Consider the following 26,071-nt stretch of genomic DNA (forward strand, 5'->3'; position numbering starts at 1 on the left):
TGATATGCAAATTAACTGCCAGCCAAGATGGCAGCCGGCAGCCAGGCAGCTGGAAGCGAACATGAGGGTTGCTTGCTTCAGTGACGGAGGACTCCAACCTTCCCGATCCGCCCTGCTCTGTGCATGACAGGGGGCGGTGCCCCAACTCCCCAATTGGCCCTGCTCTGAGCCCGACCAGGGGCTGAACCTAGGGATTGGGCCTGCCCTCTGCCACCGGGGAGCAGGCCTAAGCCAGCAGGTCGTTATCTCCCGAGGGATCCCAGACTGCAAGAGGGCACAGGCCGGGCTGAGGGACCCCCTCTCCCCCCCGAGTGCACAAATTTTTGTGCACCGGGCCTCTAGTATATATATAAAAGCCTGAGCGACCATTACGACTGTCCGGTAGCTATGACATGCACTGTCCACCACAGGGGCAGACGCTTAACGCAGGAGCTGCCTCTGGTGGTCAGTGCTCTCCCACAGCCAACCTCCCGTGGCTGGCCAACCTCCCACGGTCCCTCCTCCCAGCCGGCTGGCCAACCTCCCGTGGTCCCTTCCACTGGCTGGCCAGCCAGCCCGGATTGGGACTGGGCAAGACGGCCCTGATTGCCAGCCAGGCCGAGGGACCCCACCTGTGCACGAATTCATGCACTTGACCTCTAGTATGTGAATATTTAGAACAGTAATTAATACATTAGTTTTACAAAAATTAAAAACTCAAAATATTTGTCCTCTATGGGTACATGTGTGAATATATGCATATACACATACTTTTACATAATTATAAAATTTACCAAGTGGGTCTTAGCATATTGATGAGGTTGTACAACCATCACTACTAATTCCAGGACATTTTCATCAGCCCAAAAAGAATCTTTCTACCTGTTTATTAGCACTCATTCCCAATCCTCCCTTCCCCCAGCCCCTGACAACCACTTGCCTACTTTGTCTCTATGGAGTTACCAATCTGATAAATGGAATATGCAATACGTGACCTTTTATGTCTGGCATATTTCACTAAACATAATGTTTTCGAGGTTCATCCACAGTGTGTATCAGTACTTCATTTCTGTCTTCTGGCCGAATCATATTCCATTGTATGTGCAGACCACGTTTTGTTTCTCCAGTTGGGTTGCTTCTACTATTTGGTACTTGTGAATCATGCTGCTATGACAGAGGTGCATAACTATTTCTCCAAATCTCTGCTTTCAGTTCTGGGTATTTATCCAGAAGTGGAGTTGTCAGGTCATATGGTAATTCTATTTTTCTTTTTCTTTCTTTTTTTTTTTTTTGAACTGCCATATTGTTTTCCATAGAGGCTGCACTATTTTATATTCCTCTCAGGGGTGTATGAGGGTTCTAATTTTTTCATATTCTTGCCAAGACTTACTGTTTTCCTTTAAAGAAATATAGCCACTCCTATTGGGTATAAAGCGACATCTCATTTGGTTTTGAAATGCATTTCCTTGGGGATTAATGATGTTGAGCATCTTTTCATGTGACACACATACTTCTAAAACCATCTGGAGAGACCCACCAAACTGACCATGGTGTGTTTTTTTTTAAGGGTTTGGGGGAAGTAAATAGTTTAGAAGCAGTTGGTCAGAAAAGACCCTAAGTTTATATTATTTGGAGTGTTTTTTTTTACAAATATTTGAATATTTCTGTTATTAAAATATAGAACAAGTTAATGCTGGTTAATACCTTCATCTGAATAAAGTACATAAAAATACAGTAATAGCACTTGAAACATGGGAGTTGATAAAGTTCTTTGCCTACCAGATGATGATAGTGATCTTCAAGCGAAGTCAGGATTGAACTGGTTTTAGTTTGTGTCGTATATCAATTTAATTGTGTAAAGAAATGAGGCAACTTAGTTCAGCATGTGGGGAAGAGTGTGGGCTCTGACATCTGACAGCTGGGGCTTAAATCATTTCTCCATCACTTTGGAATCCATGCCGTCATTTACCCATCTGTGAAATGGGATGATACCTCATGGGACTGTGTGGCCTAAATGAGTTACTATAGAAAAACCACGAGGGACAGTGCTGCTACTAGAAAGCACCCTGAGGTGTTTCCCAGAAGTCACTATTGAAAGGCCAGTGTGGTTGGAGCGGAGAGAGTGGCATTGGATGAGCATGGGTCACACAGGCTTTCAGACACTTGTTAGGGATTTTGATGCTATTCCAGTTACAAAGGGAAGCTCTTAGAGTTTATAGGGTGTGAGTTGATTAGTTCAGCTTTAAAAAGTACAGCATAGGAACTGTAGTTAATAATATTCTAATAACTAGGTGTGGCGGTAGATGGGTGTGGGATTTATTGGGGTGATCACTTACTAAGTTGTGTAATGTCTGGTCATGGGTGTACACTGAAACTAATATAATGATGTATATCACGTGTAATTGAAAGTAAAAAATGATTTTAAAAATCAGTCCAGCTCAGCACTGTCCAATAGAAAGGTAGTGCAGGCCATTAGGCAACTTAAAATTTTCTAGTAGCCACGTTAAAAAAAAAGTTAAGAAGAAAACAGGTGAAATTAATTTGCTAAACCAAATGTAGCTACAATGTTAACAATTTTAACTTGTAATCAATATTTTAAAACTTTTTTTTTTACTATGTCTTCTAAATATGGCATATATTTTACACTTGAGCGCATTTCTAGTGCCCAATAGCCCCATGTAGCCAGTGGCTGTCACACTTGGACAGTGCAGGTCTAACTGTTATGAGAACAAGCAATTGGAAGCTAAAATGAATCTGAGGGTTCAGAGTAGGAGGTAGCAGTACTAGGTGGACTTTTAATAATGAGCTTCAGGAAAATGAAGTGAATACAAAGTTTCTGACTTCCATACATGGAAGCCAGTGTAACTATTAGGGATGGATTACTTGCAACACATCTGACATGTAGTCAATCACTATGGTTAATAATCACTAGTCCAGTGGGAGAAGAAAGACCAGTGAAGAGATGATAAAATGACATGGTTTTCATTTGCAGGATTAGGTAAGCTCAGGTGCTATGGAAACAAGAGCGCTCTCCCTACTCTCCAGGGTGTGGCAGGAGCATGGGTGTGTGGGAAGCAGTTAAAGATGTTGGAAGAGGCAGGCTGTACCAGAACACTGGTGACCTATACCTGCTGCAGTTTGGACAAGTTGTGTGGGCATTCAGAAGCCACTGAAGAGTATAGTCATGGGGTGGTGGGCTGCAGGCAAGGATGCCAATTAGACCTTTGGTTCAGATGGTTCAGAGGTGATGGGGCCTGAGCGGTGGGTGTAAAGAGCAAGTGATCAGAAGGTTTTTCTGGAGAGCATGAACCTCCTCCCTGCCCAAGGGGATCAGTTGAAAATAGCTAGTTTTGTAGGGGGTGATGGTGGGGTTGCTGAGGCAGAGGAAATCTGATCATGTGTGAGTTACAAAGGTAGTTTTTCAACTATATTTTGGTGTTCGTGTTTGAATAAATTAGGCTACTAGATTGAAGAGGGCATGGAGAAACTTTTATTTTGATTATGGCGACGGTTTCATGAGGATATACGTAATGGCAAAACTGATAAAATTTTACTGTAATAATACTTCAAGGGTTAAACAAACCTAGGTGATTAGCTAGTATTATTGATCTTAGTTATTTTTAAGTTTTATTGAGCTATTATTCACATACTGCACAACTCCCCCATTTAGAGTGTACAGTTCTGTGGTTTTTAGTATGATCACAGATATGTGCAAGCATCGCCACAGTCAGTTTTAGAGCATTTTCATCACCTCAAAAGAAACCTTTAGCTGTCACCCTTCCACTCGCACCAGCCCAATGCAGCCACTCGTTTACCTTCTGTTTCTGCCGAGATCCCTGTTCGGGACATTTCATATGAAAGGAACCCTTAAGATGTGGTCTTTGGGAACTGGCGTCTTTCACTTAATGTTGTCAGGGTTCATCTGTGTGGTAGCATGTATCAGTACTTCATTCCCTTTATGGCTAAATAACGTTCCGTTGTGTGGCTGCACCACACTGTGTTTGTCCCTTCATCAGTTGGTGGGCAATTAGATTGTTTCCACTCTAGGCTGTTATGATCTAAGTCTTGACCACTATGTTAAGGAAAGTGACCATCTTTGCATTTAAGCATGTGCTTCTTTCTTTGCTATTTCTACATTTGGATGAACTTTTAATTTTTTTTTAAAGTGCTGAACATTTGAGATTTTTAAGTTTTAAATATATAAAAAGGTGGGATTCCGCCAAGACATTCCTTCTCTCTGCGGCTTACATTTGCTTTGGTAGCGTCTTCCCCTCCCAGTTGGAGTTTAACCTTACATAAGCACAGAGAAATGTTTTCTTGTGGGCTTGAGTAAAATAAGTTCATTTAGGAATGAGGGTTTTGGTTTGTTAAGAGATTGTGGAAATGTTGGAAATGTGCAGTGGAAGTATTTTGGGTTTTGTTTGTTTTTACCATTAAAACAAGGCTGTTTAAAAGAAACATTTGTGGTTGGGATAGATGGGAGAAGAGACAAGACATTCTACGAACTGAGAGAAGGCAAGAACCTAGGGATTGGGGTGGGCGGTTTATGCGGCAGATACAGGAACATGTGTCTTTTCTTCCTGTAATGCAGGCTGAGTCAACAAGGCAGACTTGTGAGGAGTAAGCTGTATTTACGTGGGGAGCTCAGTGAGTTGAGTGTCAGGATACAGTGTGGTAGTCCTGCTTCACACAGCACACTCAGATAAATGCCTTCCCAACCAGTTAAGGAAAACGGGCCACTTAGCATTGCTCAAGCACTTGGGGGTTGGAAACCCTTCTGGGATTTGTGATTCTGCTTGGGTTATTGACAATCTTTCTCTCAGCTGTGATGACCCCCAAAACTTATGCAAAAATGACGAGTGAAGACCTCAAAGACTCATTGAAATTTATCTCAGGTGTCTAGGTAAACCCCCCTAGGTTGTCCGGTTAACTTGTCCTCAACTAGATACCAAGATTGATGATGGACCTATTTTTCCTTTAAGAATTATAGTGTGTGTTTTTGTTTTGTGTTTTTTTAGAGCAAGGTTTATTGAAGTATAATTTACATACAATAAAATTCACCGTTTTTAGAAGATAGAATTGTAGTTTCTAATTTTCCCCTCAGAGATTTTACACACAGGATAGTTCTGATAATCAGTAGCATTTATTATTATCTAGGAATAGAATGTTTAACTCTACAAGCAATTTTGTTTTGGACATATTAAACTTTGTACAGTGAACGCAGTGAAAATTTTTTGTATATTTCCTCGATTTTTTAAGTTAGAAGTTTTCTTGTATCATTTATTTATCTGCCTGTATGTATGTATATACTTACATACAAATAAATATATGTGCATATTTGTGTGTCCATATATAAAAAGAAATAGATCTATAACTTATGTCACTTTGCCAGTGGGCCATTTGCAAAATATTAGTTTCTTTTGCATTATTTTTGTAGGTTTAGTCAATATTGTTTATAAACACGGGTATTTAGCTTTTGTAGTTGTTTTTTTTTTTCTATAATAGTAACAAGGAGATTGCCCTAGCTGGTTTGACTCAGTGGATAGAGCATCAGCCTGTGGACTGAAGGGTCCCGGGTTCCATTCCAGTCAAGGGCATGTGCCCTGGTTGCAGGCTCAATCCCAGGTAGGGGGCGTGCAGGAGGCAGCCAATCAATGATTCTCTCTCACCATTGATGATTCTCTCTCTCCCTTCCTCTCTGAAATCAATAAAAAAATATTTAAAAAAGTTGAGATAGAAGCTAAACAATATGGAGAGTAATGTACTTATTTAAAAAACTGCTTTTAAGAAGAAATAAGAATGGTGCTTATTTAAATGAACATATTACATTGGCACCTACCCCCATACCCCTCCTTCATCACCACCATCTCCAGGCCTCTCCACACCCTTGCCCCTCAAGATACCCAAGTTGCTATAAAGCCCTGCTGTTAGAGGGCTTTCATTTAAATGGTAGCTGGACTGTTCCTGCTGCTTTAATTACTTAAGATGGAATGAATTTAAATACCTCTTTAGAACTCTATTAATATACATATAAAACATTTTTGGCATTGAAACATTTTTGTCTTAAAAATACAAATAGGTTGCTTTTTATAGATTTTAAGGTGCTACATGTTGCATATTATGCCTCCTTGGGTGGCATTGTAAGAAGTTTTTTATTTTTATTTTTTGCCTTTATAAAAGATGTCTGTGATCAACGTGGAGAGTGCTGTTCCTAGTAAGCTATACTAGAATTTCCTCCGGGAAGCACTTACTTCACTTATGGGCTATGGGAATGTCTTTTCGTGCCTGTACATTCCAGTGCCAGGGACAGTACAGTGAACAGAAATTCCTGTTCATGTGATTGTTCATCCTAGTGGCTGAGACAGACACATGAAATGACATGTGGTCAGCTGAGTGCTCTGAATTAAAGATTAAGCTTTTTGATTTAACAGCAGCTGTAATTAGAGACAAAGATTAGTGCGCTTCTATTAATAGGCCCCACTCAAAGGAAATTCACATCAAAATGTCATTATGAAAAAATGTAACGATTCCCCATTCACAAATAGGTATTAGCCTTATTTAAAATGGGGAAAAGTAAAATAAAAAAACTCATTCCCAGACATACCTGCCTATAGTTTTCAAATCGGAATCAGTAGACAAAAGCCTGAAAGATACCACATAAGATAAATGGTCCTTTAACAGCTGTTCTCAACCTGTGGGTCGTGACCCCTTTGGGGGTTTGACCGACCCTTTCACAGGGATCGCCTAAGACCATCAGAAAACACATGTATAATTACATATTGTTTTTGTGTTTAATCACTATGCTTTAATTATGTTCAATTTGTAACAATGAAAATACATCCTGCATATCAGATATTTACATTACAATTCATAACTAGCAAAATTACAGTTATGAAGTAGCAACGAAAATAATTTTATGGTTGGGGGTCACCACAACATGAGGCACTGTATTAAAGGGTCGCGGCATTAGGAGGGTTGAGAACCACTGCTTTACAAGAAGTTGCTTAAAGTTTATAGGGAATTACCCTGACTATTTAGTGCATTTCTTGATGCTTTATTGTGTTCTGGGAGCCAGAACATGTTCTCAAGGGCCCGTCCTTCAAAGTTTGCAATTAAATTAATGAATAATTGGTTCCCTGTAAATTAATAGAAACTCATCTTGGTTTACCTTTCCAAAAAAAAAAATCTTTTTATAGTTCTGGGAAGTGAAAGACAGTGGGATTTGGTTTGTACTGATGAGATGTACACCCACAGTTAACGGTCTGATAAAATGTAGGTGCTGCTTTCATGGCCTCTCATTAGACTAACATGCACAGTGGAGTAATGCAGCCACAGGAAAGATGCTAAAACAGTTTCAAGTTGTGCGTTTTCCAGTCTAGTATAGACTTAGAAATGCTCACTTCCTTTTTTTTTAATACTTTTTACCAAGTATTGATATACTACTCAGCTTAGCCTCTAGCTCCAGGTAGAGTATCAGCTGTGCTCGGTCTTCATTTTGCTGGCCTGCCTTGAGAGTCGTCCGTTCCGATGCGTCCATTTTAGCTATAAAAGGAAGTTCTTTGAGAAGGAACATCTTAAAGATGAAACTTGACGTGGGCCCTTGTCTCGTGACTCTGTATCCAAGGAGGAAGTGTGATGATGCGTTGCTGTCTGCATGGGAAATAGATGCTTCCTCCTGCTCCAGCCTTGGGAACCGGGCGGCTGTGGCTGTGAGCAGTGCGGAGCTGCCTCACTGCTTCCTTATCCCCAGGAAATGAGCCTACAGTCAAGGAGATGCAGGAGAGGGGACCCCACAATGGTGCCCGTCCCTCACTATGGTAGTCCAGAACCCCGTTGATTTTGGGGGCTCTTTTTCATCACAGTTCTTTGTGATTTTCAAACATTTCTGCCCTCGTAATACCTTGGGAAACTGAAAATCTGTAATTTTCTCCCCCCCTCCTGATAGGTGCTGGATAGTTTACTAGGCCAGTATGGAGTGGTGGAAAGCTGTGAGCAAGGTACACGTCTTCTCAATTGCTTTCAAATTTGTAAAAGGGGGGAAGTAAAAAGAAGACTAACTTTTTCTTTCTCTTCCTTTTTTTCTCCCTCCAGTGAACACTGACTCGGAAACTGCAGTCGTAAACGTAACCTATTCCAGTAAGGACCAAGCCAGACAGTAAGCAGACTGACACTTTTTATCTGTGTGGATAGTAAGCAGGTTAAGTATAGTACTTATATTTCGCCCCAGTGGACAGCAGAAATAAACTTTATTTTGCCAAGTTTGACCTTGCAAATCTTTTAATGTTTAACGGTATGATAAGAATTTGCATTGGTTAAAGTTTTATTACCTTTTCAGTGTATCAGTGGTAAATGGATATGGGATGAAGCTGAACTGCACCCTATTTGCAAAAAGCTGTGGACCTGGGTACCATCAAATTTCATTAAGATTTTCCCCTAATTGATATGATACATGCATTATTGCTGTTTTATTCTAAGCTGGTAAGTAGGTCATGTGTTAAACAACAGTGTTAAATGTTGTTTTCTTGCTCCCTGATTTTCCTAATGGTTACTGTTGCCATTTAGGAGTGTGCAGACATTGAACCAATGTAATTTGATTTTAGATTGGTGGGGAAAAAATGTATTCCCATGCAATGGGGAGGCTAAACTTTACAGATAAAACAATCTTCCTTAGGAAAAAAACACTTCTGTAGGCTTGGGAATGATCTAATGAACTGACTGAACACTAGAGAGAGAAAATGAGGATCCCACAAATACTGCTTTTGACCTGTCTGCTCATATTGCAAACAGGAATGGCATGCAAGGTGCCCAGCAGCAGAGAGCTGAGTGTCAGGGACCATGGCAGTCTTCACCGCTCCAGACACAGTGCAGGCAGGGACAGCTGTCTGCCCTCTGCATGGGAAAGGGGAAAGGAGAGACCACATTGGCCGACCTGAGCCCTGAAGGGGAAAGGTGATCGAGCTAGCTGACCACAGGCAGTGCCCACCCCTGGAGGAGCCAGAAGAGGAAAGATAGGGCTGGCGAGGAGATGGAAATTTGCATCACACAGTGGGACTTCAGTTTTTATATGTGAGTAATACTCACATGGTTCAAAAATGTAAAGGTCCAAAAAATGTAAAGGTCCAAAAGTTAATAGATTTAAGCTCTTCCCCCTAGTTTTGTTCCCAACTTTCTTGAAGATAACCATATGGAAGACAAACGTGTGTCTATTTTTTCTCCTTTTTACGCAAATGATACCATAGCACTTGAGTGTTTTGTACATAGAAACCTATTTTTTAAAGTTGCACAGAATTTCATTGTATGAATATAGAATGACTTAGTCCCAAATTGAATGTTTAGCTTATTTTCGAGTCTCTTGCAGTTATGAGAAAGGCTGGAGTGTAGCGATTTTCAACCTTTTTCTGCTCATGGCACACAAAGTAATTGCTAAATTTCTGCTGCACACCAAAAAATAGATTATATTTGTTGCTGATCTGACAAAAGAATAGGTGAAGTTTTGACTCACCAGATGGCTATCGTCTTGGCTGTTGTCATTTTTTTCTTTGACAATCTAAGGGAAAAGAGGGCAGTGCCGCGGACTAAATAGCCAGGCGCTGCGTGTTTTAGTAGCTCTTGCTGCACACCGGTTTGAAAATTGCTGCGGTAGAGAATCTCTTTTTTTCACGTCATTTTGCATGTGTGTGAATATAGGGTTAATTCCTAGAAATAGATCAAGATACTTATTAAAATTTTTTTAAATATTGGCAAGTTCTCTTTCATAGAATCTGAACTAGTTTAAATCCCCATCGGTCCATGTGAGTGTGCGTTCTCCTGACTCCCTAACACAGGGCTGTACCAGGCTTAGCTGATCCTGTGTGTGAAAAGCAGTATCTACTTATGTTCATTTCACTTTTTTCCCAAAAATGAGACTTCTGAGATTCATTTTTAATGAGACTTTTAAGAGATTTAAAAATATTCTGCTTTTCCTTCTGTTTGTATCTTTCACTCATTTTTTTAAAAAAAATTAACAGTTAACATGAGGTTTTTGGACATCTTAGAAATTGTGGTGTGAGTTGTAAAACTGATGTTTACCAACCTTATTCTTCAGCAAAATTGTGTACAAGGGAAGAACAGAAAATTTTCATGTTTTATACCCCAAGTAGACGGGGGCAGAGGTCAGAGTGAGGACAGTGAGAACGCAGACTCCGTTTGTCTTTACAGAGATCTCCAATAAGTGCTTGCTACAGCCAACTCTGTTAGATGGAAACTGTGGGGTGACATGCTAAACCCAAGGGTATTTGGAGATTGTCAGAGGCCTGTCCTAGTTGTCCTGTTTGAAAACTTAGGTGAGGATAGCCAGCTAACTGGACAATGCTAACAGCTGCATGGGAGAACGTCTGTTGGTTTTGAACTTGAGTCGGAACTGGCTGACATTTAGCAGCCCCTGCAATCCAAGCACAGGAGGGGCCGACTGTGGCTGGGAACCATGGCAGGCAGAATCGCTGCCGCACGGAATCCCACCCTGACGGCAAACTGCACGTGGAGACGTTTTTTACAAGTGTTGTTAGAGGTTGCCCTGCCCTGTTGGTCCCAAGGGGAAAGAAAAAGGTTGTTAGAAATCTGTCATTTCAGTAATTAAATACCCCAAACAAATAAATGGGCATTTCAGTGAGGAAAATGCTCTTTGCATCTCTTTTTCTAATAGTCATTCAATGAATAGCAACTATGTATTGACCAAATGTTGCCGGTGACTGAAGGCAGAACCCTGTCCTCAGGGATGGGCCTCCCACTGGTGAAAGTGCATTTGGAGAGGGATCACCTGATTTTAATTCTTGCCCACGTTGAGTTTCCTTATACGAATATTGGGTTTTCTCTCCCTCAAAAATTCCAAAGAGCAAAGAGTATTAGAAAATTATTCAGAGGAAGTTAATAGATTTAAAGAATGGAAAAGTCAGTCTTGTGATACAGTGTTACGAACATTTTCTAGTAAGTTTTTTTTTTTTTTTAAAAGAGATGGGGAGTACATTCTCATTCTATGAGGAGAATTGATTTTATTGGCGAGGCATCGGATCTTTCACTCCTTGGATGCCTCTGACTGTAACCCTGACCTCTGAGCTTCAGTTTTCTGAGCTACAAAACGAGAGCTGACAAGAAACCAATGTAGTCATTCATTTAGGCACATATTTATAGAAAAACAGGCTTATCAAATGGCCTAGCACATGGGCACCAAGGAAATAGTAGTAATTCTTGCCCAACCCACTGGTTCTGGGCTGCTTTTAGAGCAGCTGCAGGTGGTTTGAGCTGGGAAGGTGGTCCCTCCAGGACTTGCTCAACTGAGCCCTGCACGCCTGTCCTCTGGGCTGCGCACAGCCACCGGCTGCCTAAACCAGCGTGGTGTGATTCCCTTGCCTTTTCCTTGCCCTAACAAAAATAAACATCAGGAATAAGAGCCCGTTCAAAGCTCACCTCTTCAGGTCATGCGGGCGGAGTCGGTATTCTCAGTTGACTTTTCTTTCCTTGCGTCTGATACTTGGGAGTCTGTGTAGCTGGGATGTGCTGGTGTGGGGGTGGGCAGAGCGTGGAGGCTTGGAGTTCACATTCCAGAGTCCATGGGGTGACCTCCGTGCCACCACTCTTGGCTGTCACTCTGGTCAAGTTGATCTGTCTTAGTTCACACCTGCCTGTAAAGTGGAAATAATTACAGTTCTTAGCTCATGAGGCTGTTGAGAGAACCTATGCAGCGCTTCCAAAACACCTATCATAATACCTCACGAGAACTCCAAAGTTAGCAGCTATTAAGCGTTTTCCAACCTTTTTCATTTCTGCTGATGATACTCTGTTCTTGCTCAATATACTTCATTTATACTCCATTCCAGATAATGACTGGCCGCTGATACTCAGGAACCTAGTTTAAAGGCTTTTGTGGCTGCCTCTTTTTGTTACTTAAACCTCTATAAATGCCACTTTTAAGAAAATTGATTCCTCAATAAGGCTGTCTCTAAGACAGAATTTAGCATGGAAATTCCTGCCACCTTGTGGTTAGGAAAATCAAAGGTTTAGAGTACTATATTACTAGGAGATACCTATTTGTTTTAACTTGAAGTCTTGGATTATTAAAATAATAAAATGTATAAAAATAATAAAAACAAAAATAAATCATTAAAAACAGAGAATGTATTTAGTATTACTTGTTCCTTGGAGGGAGAAAGGCTGGGGCCTCGAGACACCCATTTCCTCCCAGAGATGCTTAGGTAACATCGTCCAAGGTAGCCAGCCATCGCTCCCTGGGAGATCTGTCGTGTGTGACAAGGAAATAACCCTTCGGAATTTGCAGGCATTTAATTTCTATACTTTCTTTTCTTTTGGGCTCTTATTTCTGATGTTTATTTTCGTTAGGGAATCGGAGTATAATTTATTTATATTGTGAAGCTGTCATTGAGGATCCTTCTGTGTCAGTTTGAAGACCCACATCAGGTGTACACTGTGATGGTTAGAAGTGTTTTCCACATCTTGGCTGATGGCTAAGAGGAGGAAAATCACCCCATAAACTGTAAAAATCATGTAACTAGAAGATTTTATTCTGCAAAAAGAAGCAACAGAGCAGTAAGACAAAGGAGTTTCTTGCCTTTTTGCCATTCAGAGATAACCGTCAAGTTTTGTAGACTTTGTCTCATGTGTCATAACTTCTAAAATTACCAAGATCCTTCTGTAGCGTTTCGTTATTTCCGTTGCCTGTCTTTATACTGTTGGTAATCGCTACATAGCGTTTCGCCCCTACCACGGTCGATGTGTCAGTCCTCTGTAACACAGGTGGTGTGCAGGGTTCTTGTTTTTGCTTTTTGTGTATGCGCGTGTGCTTGTCGAACCAGTGTAATTGTAAAGTCCGTCGGAGGTAAATCTTCGGGCTTTGGCAGTAATTATTTCCTTAAGTTGCATCCCTGCAGTGCTGTTACCAGGCTTCTAGTAATTATTATTGAATTGCATGCCTCGACCTTACATTCTTGGCACAAGCAGAAAACTGAATTGTGTGACTTTTCAATAATGGTTAACCCTCATTTTGTTAGAATCTGTGCTATATACAGCAGTAAGGTCTGGGAAGAAGAAAACAGAAATTCTAGACATGGAATTTTTGAGTTGAAAGCGATCATAAATCGAATTGCTGCGTTTTGTAGGTGAGGAACCTAGCGCCGAATAAGAACATGGCCTTTCCAAGGTCACATGGCTGCATATTGTTCTAGCTGGACTAGACTTCTGGTCTGTAGTTCAGCCTCTTTTCACTACTAAGGTGTGTGCGTGCCCTTCAATGAGTTTAATTCTTCTCTGGTCTCATTTCTTCTCTCTCCTTCCTCCCTCATCCTTAAGTTAAACTACGTAGCCGCTCTCTCTCAAAGCTCCCTAAACTGATCTGCCCTACTAAATTTCTTATCAATAGTTATTGCTACTGACTAGCAACACTACTAGTACTTCAGGATCTCCCGAGTGACTCAGATTAGCGGCAGAGCAGAGCCAGGGGAAGATGGGAGACAGGATCCTGAGGAGCACGCTTGGAAGAACACCCTTGATTCTGCTGAGCTGAATGCATACGTTTTAATAATTATGACGGTTGTTCATTTAAATTGAGGTGTAATAGATACATATAACGTTATCTTAGTTTCAGGCGTCCCACATGATTTGATATTTGTATACATTGTGAAATGATCACCACCACAAATCTTGTGAACACCGTCACCTTCTCACCATACGTGTCGTATGTATGTAAGAAGCATGACTTTGACTTACCTTCGTAGAAAAGAAACAGCATGTGGCCAGGCGGCTCTTGAATTTCCCCAGAGCAAACAGGATGTGGGGGTGGGGAGAGGGTGAGAGCTGTACACATGGCTGATAGCACATGTCCTAGGAAGATTTCCCTAGACAAGGAGGTGAAGGCGACTAGAAAAGGCCCCATCCCATTTTCTTAAATAATCCAATGGGAGACAGTAAGATGTAGGCGACCTATTAGGAAACAGGTGACCAAAATAGTCCTCAGCCAATGAGGGACCGGAGGAGGGACTAAATATATCGGCTATGCTCCCTATGCTCCCTGCCCCACGTGTGTTCCTGTACAACGGGCGCCGGCTCTCGAGAGTGTTATTAAAAGTCTCATCTTCGCCATGCTTCTGTTTCCTAGCCCAGCTTTTGAAATTTGGACAGGTGAGCCATTTCTCACATAGACAGTATGTTTGTGAAAGTTCTATAATGTTCTACCCATGGGCTCAGCAAGCCACCAAAGGACAGAGCTGAGCAGCAGACTCCGTGCGCAGAAAGGGTTCAGTGTTTCACTTATTGAGAAGCGTGGAGTCTTTGGTCACGGAACGCCCTTGCTTGCGTTAGTTACTCCTGTACTTCTTCGGCTCTGCCCCGATGAGTGCTGTGGTTTGAGGGGTCAGAAACTGCCAGTGGGCAGGCACACGGGGGACACCCAGTATGTAAGCATTGGGGGCCTTTGGGGCCCAGACAGTATACTGGGTACCAGAGCACTGTGCCTTCTGACCTCCCCCGTGAGAGAACCTTTCCTCCTCCCCCACACACCCCAGGAAAACAAGAAATAAACAACAAAAATCTTTTAGAAGCAGCACATGAGGTTTGACGTTTCAGTCTTATGCCCAGTCGAGGAGCTGGCACTTAGGGGCATGTAACTGGCTGAGCCCCAGAACACCACAGGCGCTGAGGACTGAGGTTCACCTCCCTGAGAGTGACGTCAGTGTCCGCCTGTCTCACTCCAGAAAGACATAGGTACTTTTTGTAACATTACTGACCGAATTCCACGCTCAGAACTTCCTTCTGAAGTCGGCTATACTGTTTGCAGTAGGAAAGGAGTGTGCGGAGCCCGTTGCTCCTAGTGCCTGTAGGCACAGTTGACTCCCTCGCTGGGCCCATGTTTCTGTGGGTTTCTGAAAGAACCTCAGTGATGAGCTTCTCCTGACCTTGAAAAAGGTTTAAAGTTGTTTAGAAGGAAAATCTAATTGGTTGAGACTTCTGCAGCTCCAACTTTCTATAAAAAGTATACTTCGTAAGTATCAATTCAATTTCTCAGTGGTTGTCCTCCTTCAGAAATAACCAAACTAGCCCTAGCTGGTTTGGCTCAATGGATAGAGCGTCGGCTTGTGGACTGAAGGGTCCCGGGTTTGATTCCGGTCAAGGACAAGCACCTTGGTTGCAGGCTGGATCCCTGGACCTGGTCCGGGTGCGTGCGGGAGGCAACCAGTCGATGTATTTCTGTCACATAGATGTTCCTTTCTCTCTGTCCCTTCCCCTCCCTTCCCCCCCCCTCTAAAAATCAATGGAAAAATATCCTCGAATAAGACAGATTAACAACAATAAGAAATCCAAATTAATGCCCTTAATTTACATTTCCCTTAAGAAAAAAGGGGAGAGGGAGAAAGCAAGGATTGATAGGTTAACTTACGGTTCTGTTATCAGGACGTTGGTAAAATAACTTGTGCCACGTGTCTCCTATCACTGTATAAGCTTATGGAAAGAATGCCCTCTGACATAGACATCACATGGAAACATCCCAAGGTATATTTGGGAAAAAAGCAAAACACAAATTACGTACATCATGATCCCAGTTATGTCAGATGCTGAACATACGTTTGATATAAACAGGGAAAGAAGTGGTCTGTTTGCAGAAGTTATGGTGGTCAGCAGTGATTCCGGGAAGGGTCTTGGAGGGTTGGTGCTAGTGGCAGAAATATCCTGCACCTTTCTTTGTGTTTCTGTATGACTTGGACCTATTGTGACGAATTCATCCTCGGTTCTGTGGGACAGTGAGGGAAGGGGGTTGACGTGGGAGAAGAGGGCCCGAGGCTGGGTCCCCAGGACACGTGCTCCGTCTGGCTGTCCAGGCCTGAGTTCTGGCTCCGTGCTTTTGGTGCCCTTTCTGGTGGTGGGGCCATCTCTTTGCCACCCTCCTGTTCCATCTAAGTCAAAATAGAAAGATCTCCACATAAGGAAAGCAATATGGGAACCAGAAATGACCGCTGAGCAACTAGGGAGAGACCATTTCATTCCTGTCTTTCTTTGCCTTCCAGGGCTGAGCTCAAAGCCCATTGGGACAGAATCTGAGTAACCTTAGGAAAGCGTGGGACCTTTGTTTATTTTTAATTTTGTTGTGTACTTGGGAGTGTGTATTATTAAACATGTGTTTGTGTTGCTTTTGGTGTCTTGGTGATATCTTCTCTGTCCGTTTTTTATTGCGTTCTCCACTTTTAAAATACTTAAGTGAGGTAAAAAACAACATGAGTAAAGCTTATAAAACTGGTAAATTAAAGAGGCCAGAAATGAGCGCACATAACAATATATACTTATTTACCTAGACTTTTAAAACAGCATCAGTCTATGGTATTCGAAGTCTCGGGAGGTCCTGGTGGGCTTTGGTGGGCTGGTGTGTCCTTGCTCTGGTTTTGGGTTGCAGGCTGACCTTCTGAAAACTCATTGAGATGGACTCTTAAGATTTGGTACTTTTCCGTAGTAACATTCAAAATGAAAAAAAAAAATGCAGTAAGGCTCCTCTCACAGTAGAGAAGTGGGCGGATGGGCAGATAGATAAGGTAGAAAATAGCTTCGTTTGGCCCATCATCACCCTGCCTCTCTGCCCCAGGCCAGACCATGAACTCCAGAAGGTCAGGGCTGCTGTTTGCTCAGGGATGGCGCATAGTAGGGGTAGCACATGGTAGGTGCTGAGAATGTGTTGAGTGATAATCCTGAGTATCAAATCCTACCCATCTCCTGTGAGAGTTTGAGAGAGATCTGTCCTGTGTAGCTTACGCTATCTAATGTTTGTATTTTATAAGAAGATGAAGCGAGGGAGGTGCATATTTCCAACATCTCCTCCCTTCTGACTTGGAAAGACTAGCCTGGGCGAGATCTGCCCACTCCCTTCCCTGGCTCCTCCGCTGTTACTGACCTCTTGGGTTAATGGCTTAATAAAGAGTTTCAATTGCAGCATTATTTATAGTAGCTGAGATATGGAAACAACTTAGTGTCCATCAATGGATGAGGGATAAAGAAAGCCTGGTGTGTATATATACACAACGGAATAGCATTCAGCCATGAAAAGGAATGAAATGCTGGCAATGCAGTAACGTGGATGGGCCTTGAGGATGTTATGTTAAGTGAGATAAGTCAGGAAGAGGTCAGACAGAAAAAGATAAGCACAATATGGTCTCACATGTAGAGTCTAAAAAAAAGCCAGTCACACACACACCCAAACAAACACAAGTTCATAGATTAGATTGGTGGATATCTGAGATAAGCAGTGGGCAAATGGGTGAGGGAGCAAAGGTACTCCTTCCAGTTATAAAACAAGTAGATCATGGGGGTGTGATGCACAGCCTGTGAGCTGGAGTTAATACGACTGTATTGCCTCTTTGAAAGTTCCTGAGAGAGATCTTAAAATTCTCATCACAAGAAAAAAACATTCTGTAACTATGTGTGATGACAGATGTTAGCCAGGCAGATGTGATCATTTCACATTATAAGCAACTATCGAGTCCTTATGTGTACACCTGACACTGATGTAATGTGTATGTGAATTTTGACAAATTTTTTCTATTTTTCATTAGATGACAAATACGTTCCCTTTGGAAACTTGTCAGGTTTTTTCCCCCGTGTTGTGTGTGTGTGTGTGTGTGTGTGTGTGTGTGTGTGTGTGTGGTGGGGTGTTAGGGTGTTAAGTTGCTCTGGGTTACCTGTTCTGTGGCTTTTTATTCAGAAGATTTTGAGCCAATGATCCTGAGTGGAGGAGATATAGGTATTGCTTTACTGAAGGGTTTATTATAAAGTTCGATTTCTCTTCCCACCCTTGCTCCTTGTCAACTTTCAGAGCGTTAGACAAACTGAATGGATTCCAGCTGGAGAACTTCACGTTGAAAGTGGCCTACATCCCGGACGAGATGGCCTCCCAGCAGAACGCTTCACAGCAGCCCCGAGGCCGCCGCGGGTTTGGGCAGAGGGGCTCATCGAGACAGGGCTCTCCAGGATCGGTGTCCAAGCAGAAACCCTGTGACCTGCCTCTACGCCTGCTAGTCCCCACCCAGTTCGTTGGAGCCATTATAGGAAAAGAAGGTGCCACCATTCGGAACATCACCAAACAGACTCAATCTAAGTGAGTATTCCGAGTGTGTGGTGGGCGGTAATGTTTCCCCCGAATCTTAGTAACAGCGTGTTGTATGGTACTCGGTCTTGTGAACGTGGTCATGATCCCTTCCAGTACTTGGGAATCTGGCAAAACCTTTCGACTTTGATATCTTAGTGTTTATTTTATACAAATACGGGACTAAATATCAGTCTCAGGGAACCTCAAATTTTCACATGTTAATGGAAAGCAAATGATACCTAATCCACTTGTGATGTGAAAGATCCTGGCAAACAGAAGGGCAACTTCTAGGTTATTCTCTGCTCCCCAACCCCTGGAGATGCCTACCTTTTTGTTTTCGGAAGTAATTTTCTGGGTCCAGGATAGAGGTAGTTTTTCAGTCTTGCTTTACTTGAGTAAAGAATCATCCAGCCTATGGTCCAAATTTATCCCATGAGTATGCCCTGTAGCTGGGGTGGCTCGTTCTTCAGCATCTTGGTTGGGAGTTTGAACTTGCAGAGTTGAAGGGACTTGGTGATTCTTGGCCAAACCCTGGAGCTAACTTTTCAGGAGCAGCAAGCAGAGCTGTGTGTGATGATTTTCCACTGTGCTGAGCAGGTTGCCTGATATGTGAAAGGTTCTCGTTATTTGGCAGAAGAGTGAAATGTGACTCCCCTGCATCGTGTATTAGTTGCTTTGCTTTATTGACCAACCCGTGATACTGTATGTGGCTATTTTGACCCCGAGAAGCTGGGAGATGGGCCTGTCCCCACCCTGGTTCTGGGCAGTGCTTCCGGGCACATCCTGGGGTGCTGCTGCCCTGTTTCCCGAAGAGCCAGGTGTACGAGGGAGAAGCGGCTGCACACAGACCTCGCTGGGGTCAGTCACTCTTTGCCAAGCGCCCGGGGAATGGCCTGGCGCCAGGTACGAGATGGCTGCGGATTATTTTGTTTTTTAAATGTAGTAAGGACATTGATTCCATTTCATGTGGTCCAAGGAATTCAGGAGAGCCTTTTCCTGGAAGTGCAACTGCGGTGCTGAGTTGGCTCCAGCAGGCTTCAGAGGACATCCATATTCATTGTAGGCACCGTGCCTATTGAGCTAACTGCTGCTTGTTCCTGCAGAACCACAGAGAACTGGGTTTGTGATGCGGGGGGCGGGGGGACCCACTCCACCTGCAGAGTGATGGCTGACCCTGCCGTCCCTGCTTTGAAGCAGGAGGCGTATGGTGTTGGGTACCTTTGTGCAGAATCAATGGCCTTGACCTCATCATGTATGAGATGGGAAGACAGTGGTACCATAGCCTAGATCAGTATTTTATTTGTTTGTTTGTTTTTAAATCCTAACCTGAGGATACGTTACATTGAATTTTTTTAGAGAGAGTGAGAGAGACACATCAATTGGTTGCCTCCCACACTTGCCCCAACCAGGGATGGGGATCAAGTCTGCAACCGAGGTTTAAGCCTTGACGGGAATTGAACCCAGGACCCTTCAGTCCATGCATCGATGCTCTGTCCACTGAGCTAAACCGGCCAGGGCCTAGATCAGTTTTAATGTTCAATTTGCCTGGTTTTAATCTTAAAATGGAAGGGCTTCTTGCTTCCCTTGATTCAGCATTATCTGCAGAAACTCATTATGAAATGGTTTTCCTTCCTCGTCACATGGCAGATTAGAAGAGGTCCTTTTAATGCTATTCATTTCCTTGTCAGAGGAAAGAGCTTCTTTAAACTGAGCTGTTTTATTTAAGGCAAGAAGATGGCCAATGGAGAGGGAAGGGAAGCAGTTTTTGTTACATCCAGAGGATTCAATTAATTCTTACCATTGAAACTAGTCGTTATCGGGTCCTCTGCTTCTGGCACGGCCTCAGAGGGTTACCCTTCTCTCTGAGGATGGGAGTCTAGTGATCCGCACAGTGAGCGGGCGAAAGTGCCATGGAAGGAGGGAGTCTGCCGTGTCCCCTCCTAGAAGATAAGCAATGCTGCAGGTGACCCGGGATTTCTGAAATAGTGGCTGGAAAAATGGTGCCTGAGAAGGAGATTGCTGTCTAAGGTGCTGTTTTAATTAGTTATTTCGAGTTAGTTCTTACTTGTTTCATTTCTGCATTGCCCTTATTTTTAGCAATAGGTTTTGCTTCTGAAATATGTCTTCAGTTTTCAGCCAACATTTAGGAAAATGAAATCCAAACCTTGATTTTACTGGTAAGGTGAAGTGGCCATTCTCACGACGGGGAATTACACAGCTCTTTGTCTTCTAGTGTCTGAGGGGCCAGAAGGACTCACGAAGGTCTCATTTTCACTGAACCCCGTTTTTTGGATGGTTGATTTTCTTTCTTGTATCTTTTCAACAACAGCAGACTTATTTTCTTTTTTTTGCCAGGTTATAAATGCTTTATTATTATTACAATTTTAGCACTGAGGAAGCTTGGTGGTGAATATCTGGCAACTTGATGTTGTTTTGAAAAAGAGGTCAAGTTCAGACTCTCTGATAGAATGTAAAGTACTTCTACACGTGTTATCTGTAATTATTATGAAAGTTAATCTTAGTCACTAAAAGAGGATTCACTATCTGAACTTTCTTCTGCATTTTTTTCACGTTCGCCATCAGGCACTGGAGTATCTGGCCTCTTGAGAAGATCTGGGTCTAGTCCTTCTGATATCATTTTGTTTCTTATTGCCATCACTGGGACACCCACTTGAACCATTTTGAGATATCTGGCATATCTTGGATCCTTGACTACAGTTAAGATATTTTCTGCTGTTACTTCACTTTGCTGTGGTCCAGATTCTTGTAAACTGTTCTGCTGTGATGGCTCTGAAGTGGTTTCATTTGTGACTCCAGTGACACTTACAGGGGAGACTTCAACTGTGACATCATCTAGGCCTGGGATAGATGACAACTTTGCATCTAAAATATTGAGAGTTGTTTCAGTTTGCTGGATACGAAGAGAAAGGCCTGCCAGCTTCTCCTCACAGACTGTGGAGAAGTGGTTGAGGAACTGCACAGTGTGCACCACAAACTGGTTTAGAAATGCCACCGTTCTTTTCTGTTGAATAGCTGGCACCTTGGTCAGGTCAGTGCCTGACCCCATGAGAGGAAGCCCGTCCTCATCCATGTCCTCAGCGGGTGGGGGACCCAGGCATCACCCACAAACCGTCCCCGCTGTGGTCCATCCAACCCCGCAATAGTGTTAGAACGTCTCCCCAGTCCCCGCCTCCCGGGCCCTTCTTATTTTTGTATTTAATTCAAAATGAACGTGTATGCAAATGAGAAAAAAAAAGGGTGACCCTTCATGTCACCCCCTATGGTAGCCATTGTTAAGTTGGGGTTGTATCTTTATAGGATTTGTTCCTGGTATCTACTAACAAGTGTAGCTTTAAAGGAGAAATCTTATGGTATGAATTGTATTTTTTCACAGAAGGTCAGGGACTCTCATAATGTTGGTATTTGTAATTATACCACGTTTTTAAACGTCTCTCTGATACGGATATACATTCATTATTTGTTTGTTTGTTTAATTTACCTGATGCTGAAGTTTTTCTTTATTTTAATTATATTTTTTATTGTTGATAGTATTACAGGTATCTCCCATCTTCCCCCCTCCATCCGCCTCCTCCCAGCCCCTACCCACCCCCCTAGGTTGGATATACTCCTATTTAATCATCTCTTCCTGGTGAGCTTTTAAAGTTAATCCCAATGTTCTTTCTGCTACAAATCATGCTGCAGTGAACGTTTCTGCGCTGGTGGTTTTCACCCAGGGTGACCCGCTCAGCCCTGTGGACACATGCAGTGTCTGGAGACATTGTTGGTCAGCACAACTGGACGAGGGATGAGCTGAGGCATCTGGTGGGTTGAGCCAGGGATGCTGCTGAGCACTGCAGTGTGCAGGACAGTTTCCACAGCAAAGAGTTTCCCTTTCACCACAGCAGTGCTGACGGTGAAAACACTCTCTCGACACACCTGTGGGACGGCCTCTGGAGATGTTACAAGAAGTAGAATTCTTGAGTCAAAGTTGATAAGCTTTTTAGCTTTGATAGGTCCTGCAAGGGTGTTCTACATTCCCACCAAAAGTGTGGGTGTGCCCAGAGTCCCCGTCCTCTTGCCAATACTTAATTTTATCTCTCAAAATAATTGCAGGTCTGGAAGAAAATACACCTTATTTTAACTGGTGTGTATATAATTACTGGTGAGGTTTGACACATTGCATTAATTAGCCATTTGCTTTTCTTTGAAGTTGAATTGCCTTCTCTTCAGGTTTTGTTGTGGACTTTCCTCTATGAAGGAGGCAAAATACAGGGTGAACTTTGCAAAAGGAAACGGGCGAGTGAAATGTGCTCATCCGATGGACAGCGAGAGCAAACCATGGAGTAAGAGTTCCATCTGGTTTGTGGGACTCCAGCTCCCGCCCTCCAGATCCAGGTCCTGTGTGGTTCAGAGCAGAGGAGAAAACCGTGGGAGAGACCGAGGCTCTCCGATGGGAGACGCTTGTTCTGTGCCATCGAAAAGGGAGCTGGAAGCAGTTGCAGCTTGTACAGAATGAAACCAGGCCCTTGCTGGGTCAGAGTGAGGAGAGAGGGGAGTGTTCCCGGAATTAAAATCCATCTCTGAGGCATCCCTTTGACAGTGTGTAGGGAGCTTATGCTCTTGAGGGAAGTGACTCATCTCTTGCCCAGAGCCCTGACGTGGGTGTGGGTCATTGTAAAGCTCTGTGAATGCGTGCCTCACAGCCTCGCTTTCCCCTCCTTTCACCCACCCTAAGGATCGATGTCCACCGTAAAGAGAACGCAGGCGCTGCTGAGAAGTCCATTACTATCCTCTCTACCCCGGAAGGCACCTCTGCGGCTTGTAAGTCTATTCTGGAGATTATGCATAAGGAGGCCCAAGACATAAAATTGTGAGTAATGAGGATGAACCCAAGGAAAGGTTGATGTCCGTGCTGTTTTGCTTTGAATTGACACGGTTCTTGGGGATTGCCAACAAACCCCGGGAGCTGCTGCCTCAGGAGGCCCGGGGGTTGGCATGTTGATTTGGTGTAAAACCTAAGTCCTTAACATATTTTCCTTTGTATTTGGCTGTGGGGTGAGTGGCATTAATGAGGACAAAGTTGATAAGCTTTGAAGGTGGCTGTAGAAGGTGGCTGGAGGACATAAGCCCACCTGGGGTCCAGGAGCACCCCTGGATTTACCCACCACAGGGCCCAAGTCCTCATGCCGTGGCTTTGAGCTCCCTGAGGTGGGAACCCTAATCCTGTGCTGAGATAAGCGGAGGATTTATTTGGATATTCCAGGTCAGAAGTCGTATCTATCTTTCCCACAGGAACTTTGAGTGGAGGTTGGGTTTTGTGCTACATTCAGTCTTCAGCACAGTGCTGGGTATAGAACAGAATCCAGAGTAAGGTGCTGGAGTTAGCCTGGGACCTAATACAGCATTTAATTTGTAGGGACCTTTAAATATATTAAGTATATTTTAGTTATAAGGTTAGTTATATGGTGCTATAGATTCTAATTCTTTTTTTTTTTTTTTGGTATAGAGAACAATAAAGGCCCACCACCCAAAACCCCAATGATGTTTTTATTTATTTAATTAAAATATATTGTTATTGATTTCAGAGAGGAAGGGAGAGAGAGCGATGAGAGATAGATGAGAGAATCATTGATTGGCTGCCTCCTGCATGCCATACACTGGGGATTGAGCTCGCAACCTGGGTATGTGCCCTTGGCCAGAATCAAACCTGGGACCCTTCAGTCCGCAGCTCTATCCACTGAGCAAAACTGGTTAGGGCATGTTTTTATTTTTTTATTTTAAAACAATTTTAATACATATATTTTTATTGATTTCAGAAAGAGGAAATGAGGGAGAGAGAGGTAGAAACATCAGTGAGAATCATTGATCAGCTGCCTCCTGCATGCCCCCTACTGGGGATTGAGCTCGAACCCTGGGCATGTGCCCTGACTGGAATTACGACATGACCTCCTGGTTCAGAGGTCAGTGCTTAACCACTGAGCCACACCAGCCAGGCCCAATGACGTTTATAAACAATGGTATGTGTTTGGGAAATTCAGAAAGGTGCAAATGAAATGTCACCCTCCCCACCCCCGCCGCCTCCCGCTCTTACACTCTTCCCCAGAGTGTAACACCGCTGAGTTCCTTGTTTCCTTGTCTAAACTGTGCCTGTGTTGCCAGGTACGGAGTTTAAAATTTATACTAAAATCATACTATTTGCATCTGTACATTGTGTTCTGGAGTTGGGGATTTAGGAACAGGAATTTGAGTAGGTGCTGTTTTCAAAGCTAAACAGAATCCATCATTGGAAGGTAGTCCCTGAGATGAATAAAAGGAAACCGTTTTTAAAAATTAACTTATATCCAGATACATATTAATGATTTTACCCCTTGTTCACGCATTGCTAGAATGTGGCTGATGGTCAGCAGTTCAAACTCCCCTGGCATCATGCTTCCTAAGTGGTGGGTAGGAAGTAAATGTTTAATGAACAAATACTCTCTTTTTCCCTGAGAGCAGGGTTACTTGCCCTGATTTCATGGCCTTTTTTTTTATATTTATTTACAGCACAGAAGAGCTTCCCTTGAAGATTTTAGCCCATAATAACTTTGTAGGCCGTCTTATTGGTAAGGAAGGAAGAAATCTTAAAAAAATCGAGCAAGACACAGACACTAAAATAACGATATCTCCGTAAGTGCTGCCTTGCTTATTTTTAAATAAGAAAATTTCAAGCGCTGTGTTTCTCTGGAGTTTCATGTTAAGCGTAGCCTGTCCCATCTGACCGAGCCAGCCGGCACCGCCCTGCTTATACTTCGTTTCTCAAACTCAGTCCACTGTCTGCAGTCTGTCTCTGACCCACATTGAACGGTTCTCTAATCCCACCAGAGAGGCAGGGGCACGAAAGCTGTACATTTGTATTTCCTAGCTGGCTTCGGTCAGGTTTGCTGACCTATATTCCCCAAGTGCCTAGAGAGAACCCAGGTTATTACCCCTGGATGTGTAAGACAGTATCCCAGCGTCTGAGAGCTTATGACAGTGGGAAAGGTTTATGGGTCACCAATTCTCTGTGGGTCAGGGATTCAGGAGCAGCTCGGCTGTGGTTTTGCTCAGCTCTCATGTTGCTGGCAAGTCAGTGCTGGCTGGTGGTGGTAGGCCTCAGCTCCTCACCACAGGGGCCGCTCCACAGGTTGCGTGGGTGTCCCTGGGACACGAGACACGGCAGCTGTCTTCTGCCAGGGCTGCCTTCTGCCCGTGTGAACAATCCGAGAGCAGGACGGAAGCGGCAGTGTCTATAACACAGCCTCAGAAGTTGCAGCCGCTGTTACTGTTCAGTGTGGGGAGGCTGGTACCACACCTGGGGCCACAGGCTCTGGAATGATTTGGAGAGGTTTTCCTTTTTCTGAGCGTGACTGTCCCTAGTTCCCATCTGAGTATCAGAAAAAAGATAAGGTGGGAAGAGGCGGATGGACTAAGGAGAGCTGAGCACTGGGTGTGTGTAGCAGGGAGTTCTCAAAGCAGGAGGTGGAAAGAAAGGAGGGCGGTCCTGCCTGACTGTAAAGAAATTAAAAAAACCACTAAGTGGTAAATATAATGCATGGTCCTACCCTGTGTTGATGTTTATGCTCAGAAAAGGGAGGGTGTTAAGTGGGGGAAGATCTTAAAAGCTGTTCTAGAAGCAGCTATTTTGAAAATTGTAATATAAAAGCTTGGCAGGGGCAAGGTGGGCTGAAAATGGAGATGAGAAATACACTTCTTTAAACAGCCTAAGGCAAATAATGTGTCGGTGTTTACATTTTTAGCAAGTTGGAGAAAAAAAGGAATAATACCCTGTTCATCTGTCTCAAGTTTAGCATACGGTATTCTGCTAGTCGTGACAATGAGAATTGTAACTCTGGGAATCTGAAGGAGAGCCGTACCAATAGGCCGTATCCTCCCACTCTGCGTCCCTGCTTCCCATGGGACTGGCTCGGGCGTTGATGCCTCATATCGTCGGAAGGCTTGGAG

The 26,071-nt window shown here is 43.3% G+C and overlaps 1 protein-coding gene and 1 pseudogene across 2 annotated transcripts in view; one reads left to right on the forward strand and one right to left on the reverse strand.

Moving 5' to 3' along the window:
- IGF2BP3 (insulin like growth factor 2 mRNA binding protein 3) overlaps window positions 1–26,071 on the forward strand; it is a 107,341-nt gene that overhangs the window by 63,909 nt on the left and 17,361 nt on the right. Inside the window, exons 4-8 of one of the 2 annotated variants that reach the window (XM_006779020.2) lie at window positions 7,925–7,976; window positions 8,071–8,134; window positions 17,819–18,100; window positions 22,827–22,961; window positions 24,635–24,757. In XM_006779020.2, the coding sequence (XP_006779083.1) occupies window positions 7,925–7,976; window positions 8,071–8,134; window positions 17,819–18,100; window positions 22,827–22,961; window positions 24,635–24,757 (656 nt within the window). The remainder of the gene's footprint in view (window positions 1–7,924; window positions 7,977–8,070; window positions 8,135–17,818; window positions 18,101–22,826; window positions 22,962–24,634; window positions 24,758–26,071) is intronic. The other variant, XM_006779021.2, reaches the window with a different exon arrangement.
- On the reverse strand, window positions 20,434–21,262 carry LOC102757321 (annotated as a pseudogene).

The sequence above is a fragment of the Myotis davidii genome, unplaced genomic scaffold, assembly GCF_000327345.1.
Source record: "Myotis davidii unplaced genomic scaffold, ASM32734v1 scaffold168, whole genome shotgun sequence".
Lineage (NCBI taxonomy): Eukaryota > Metazoa > Chordata > Mammalia > Chiroptera > Vespertilionidae > Myotis > Myotis davidii.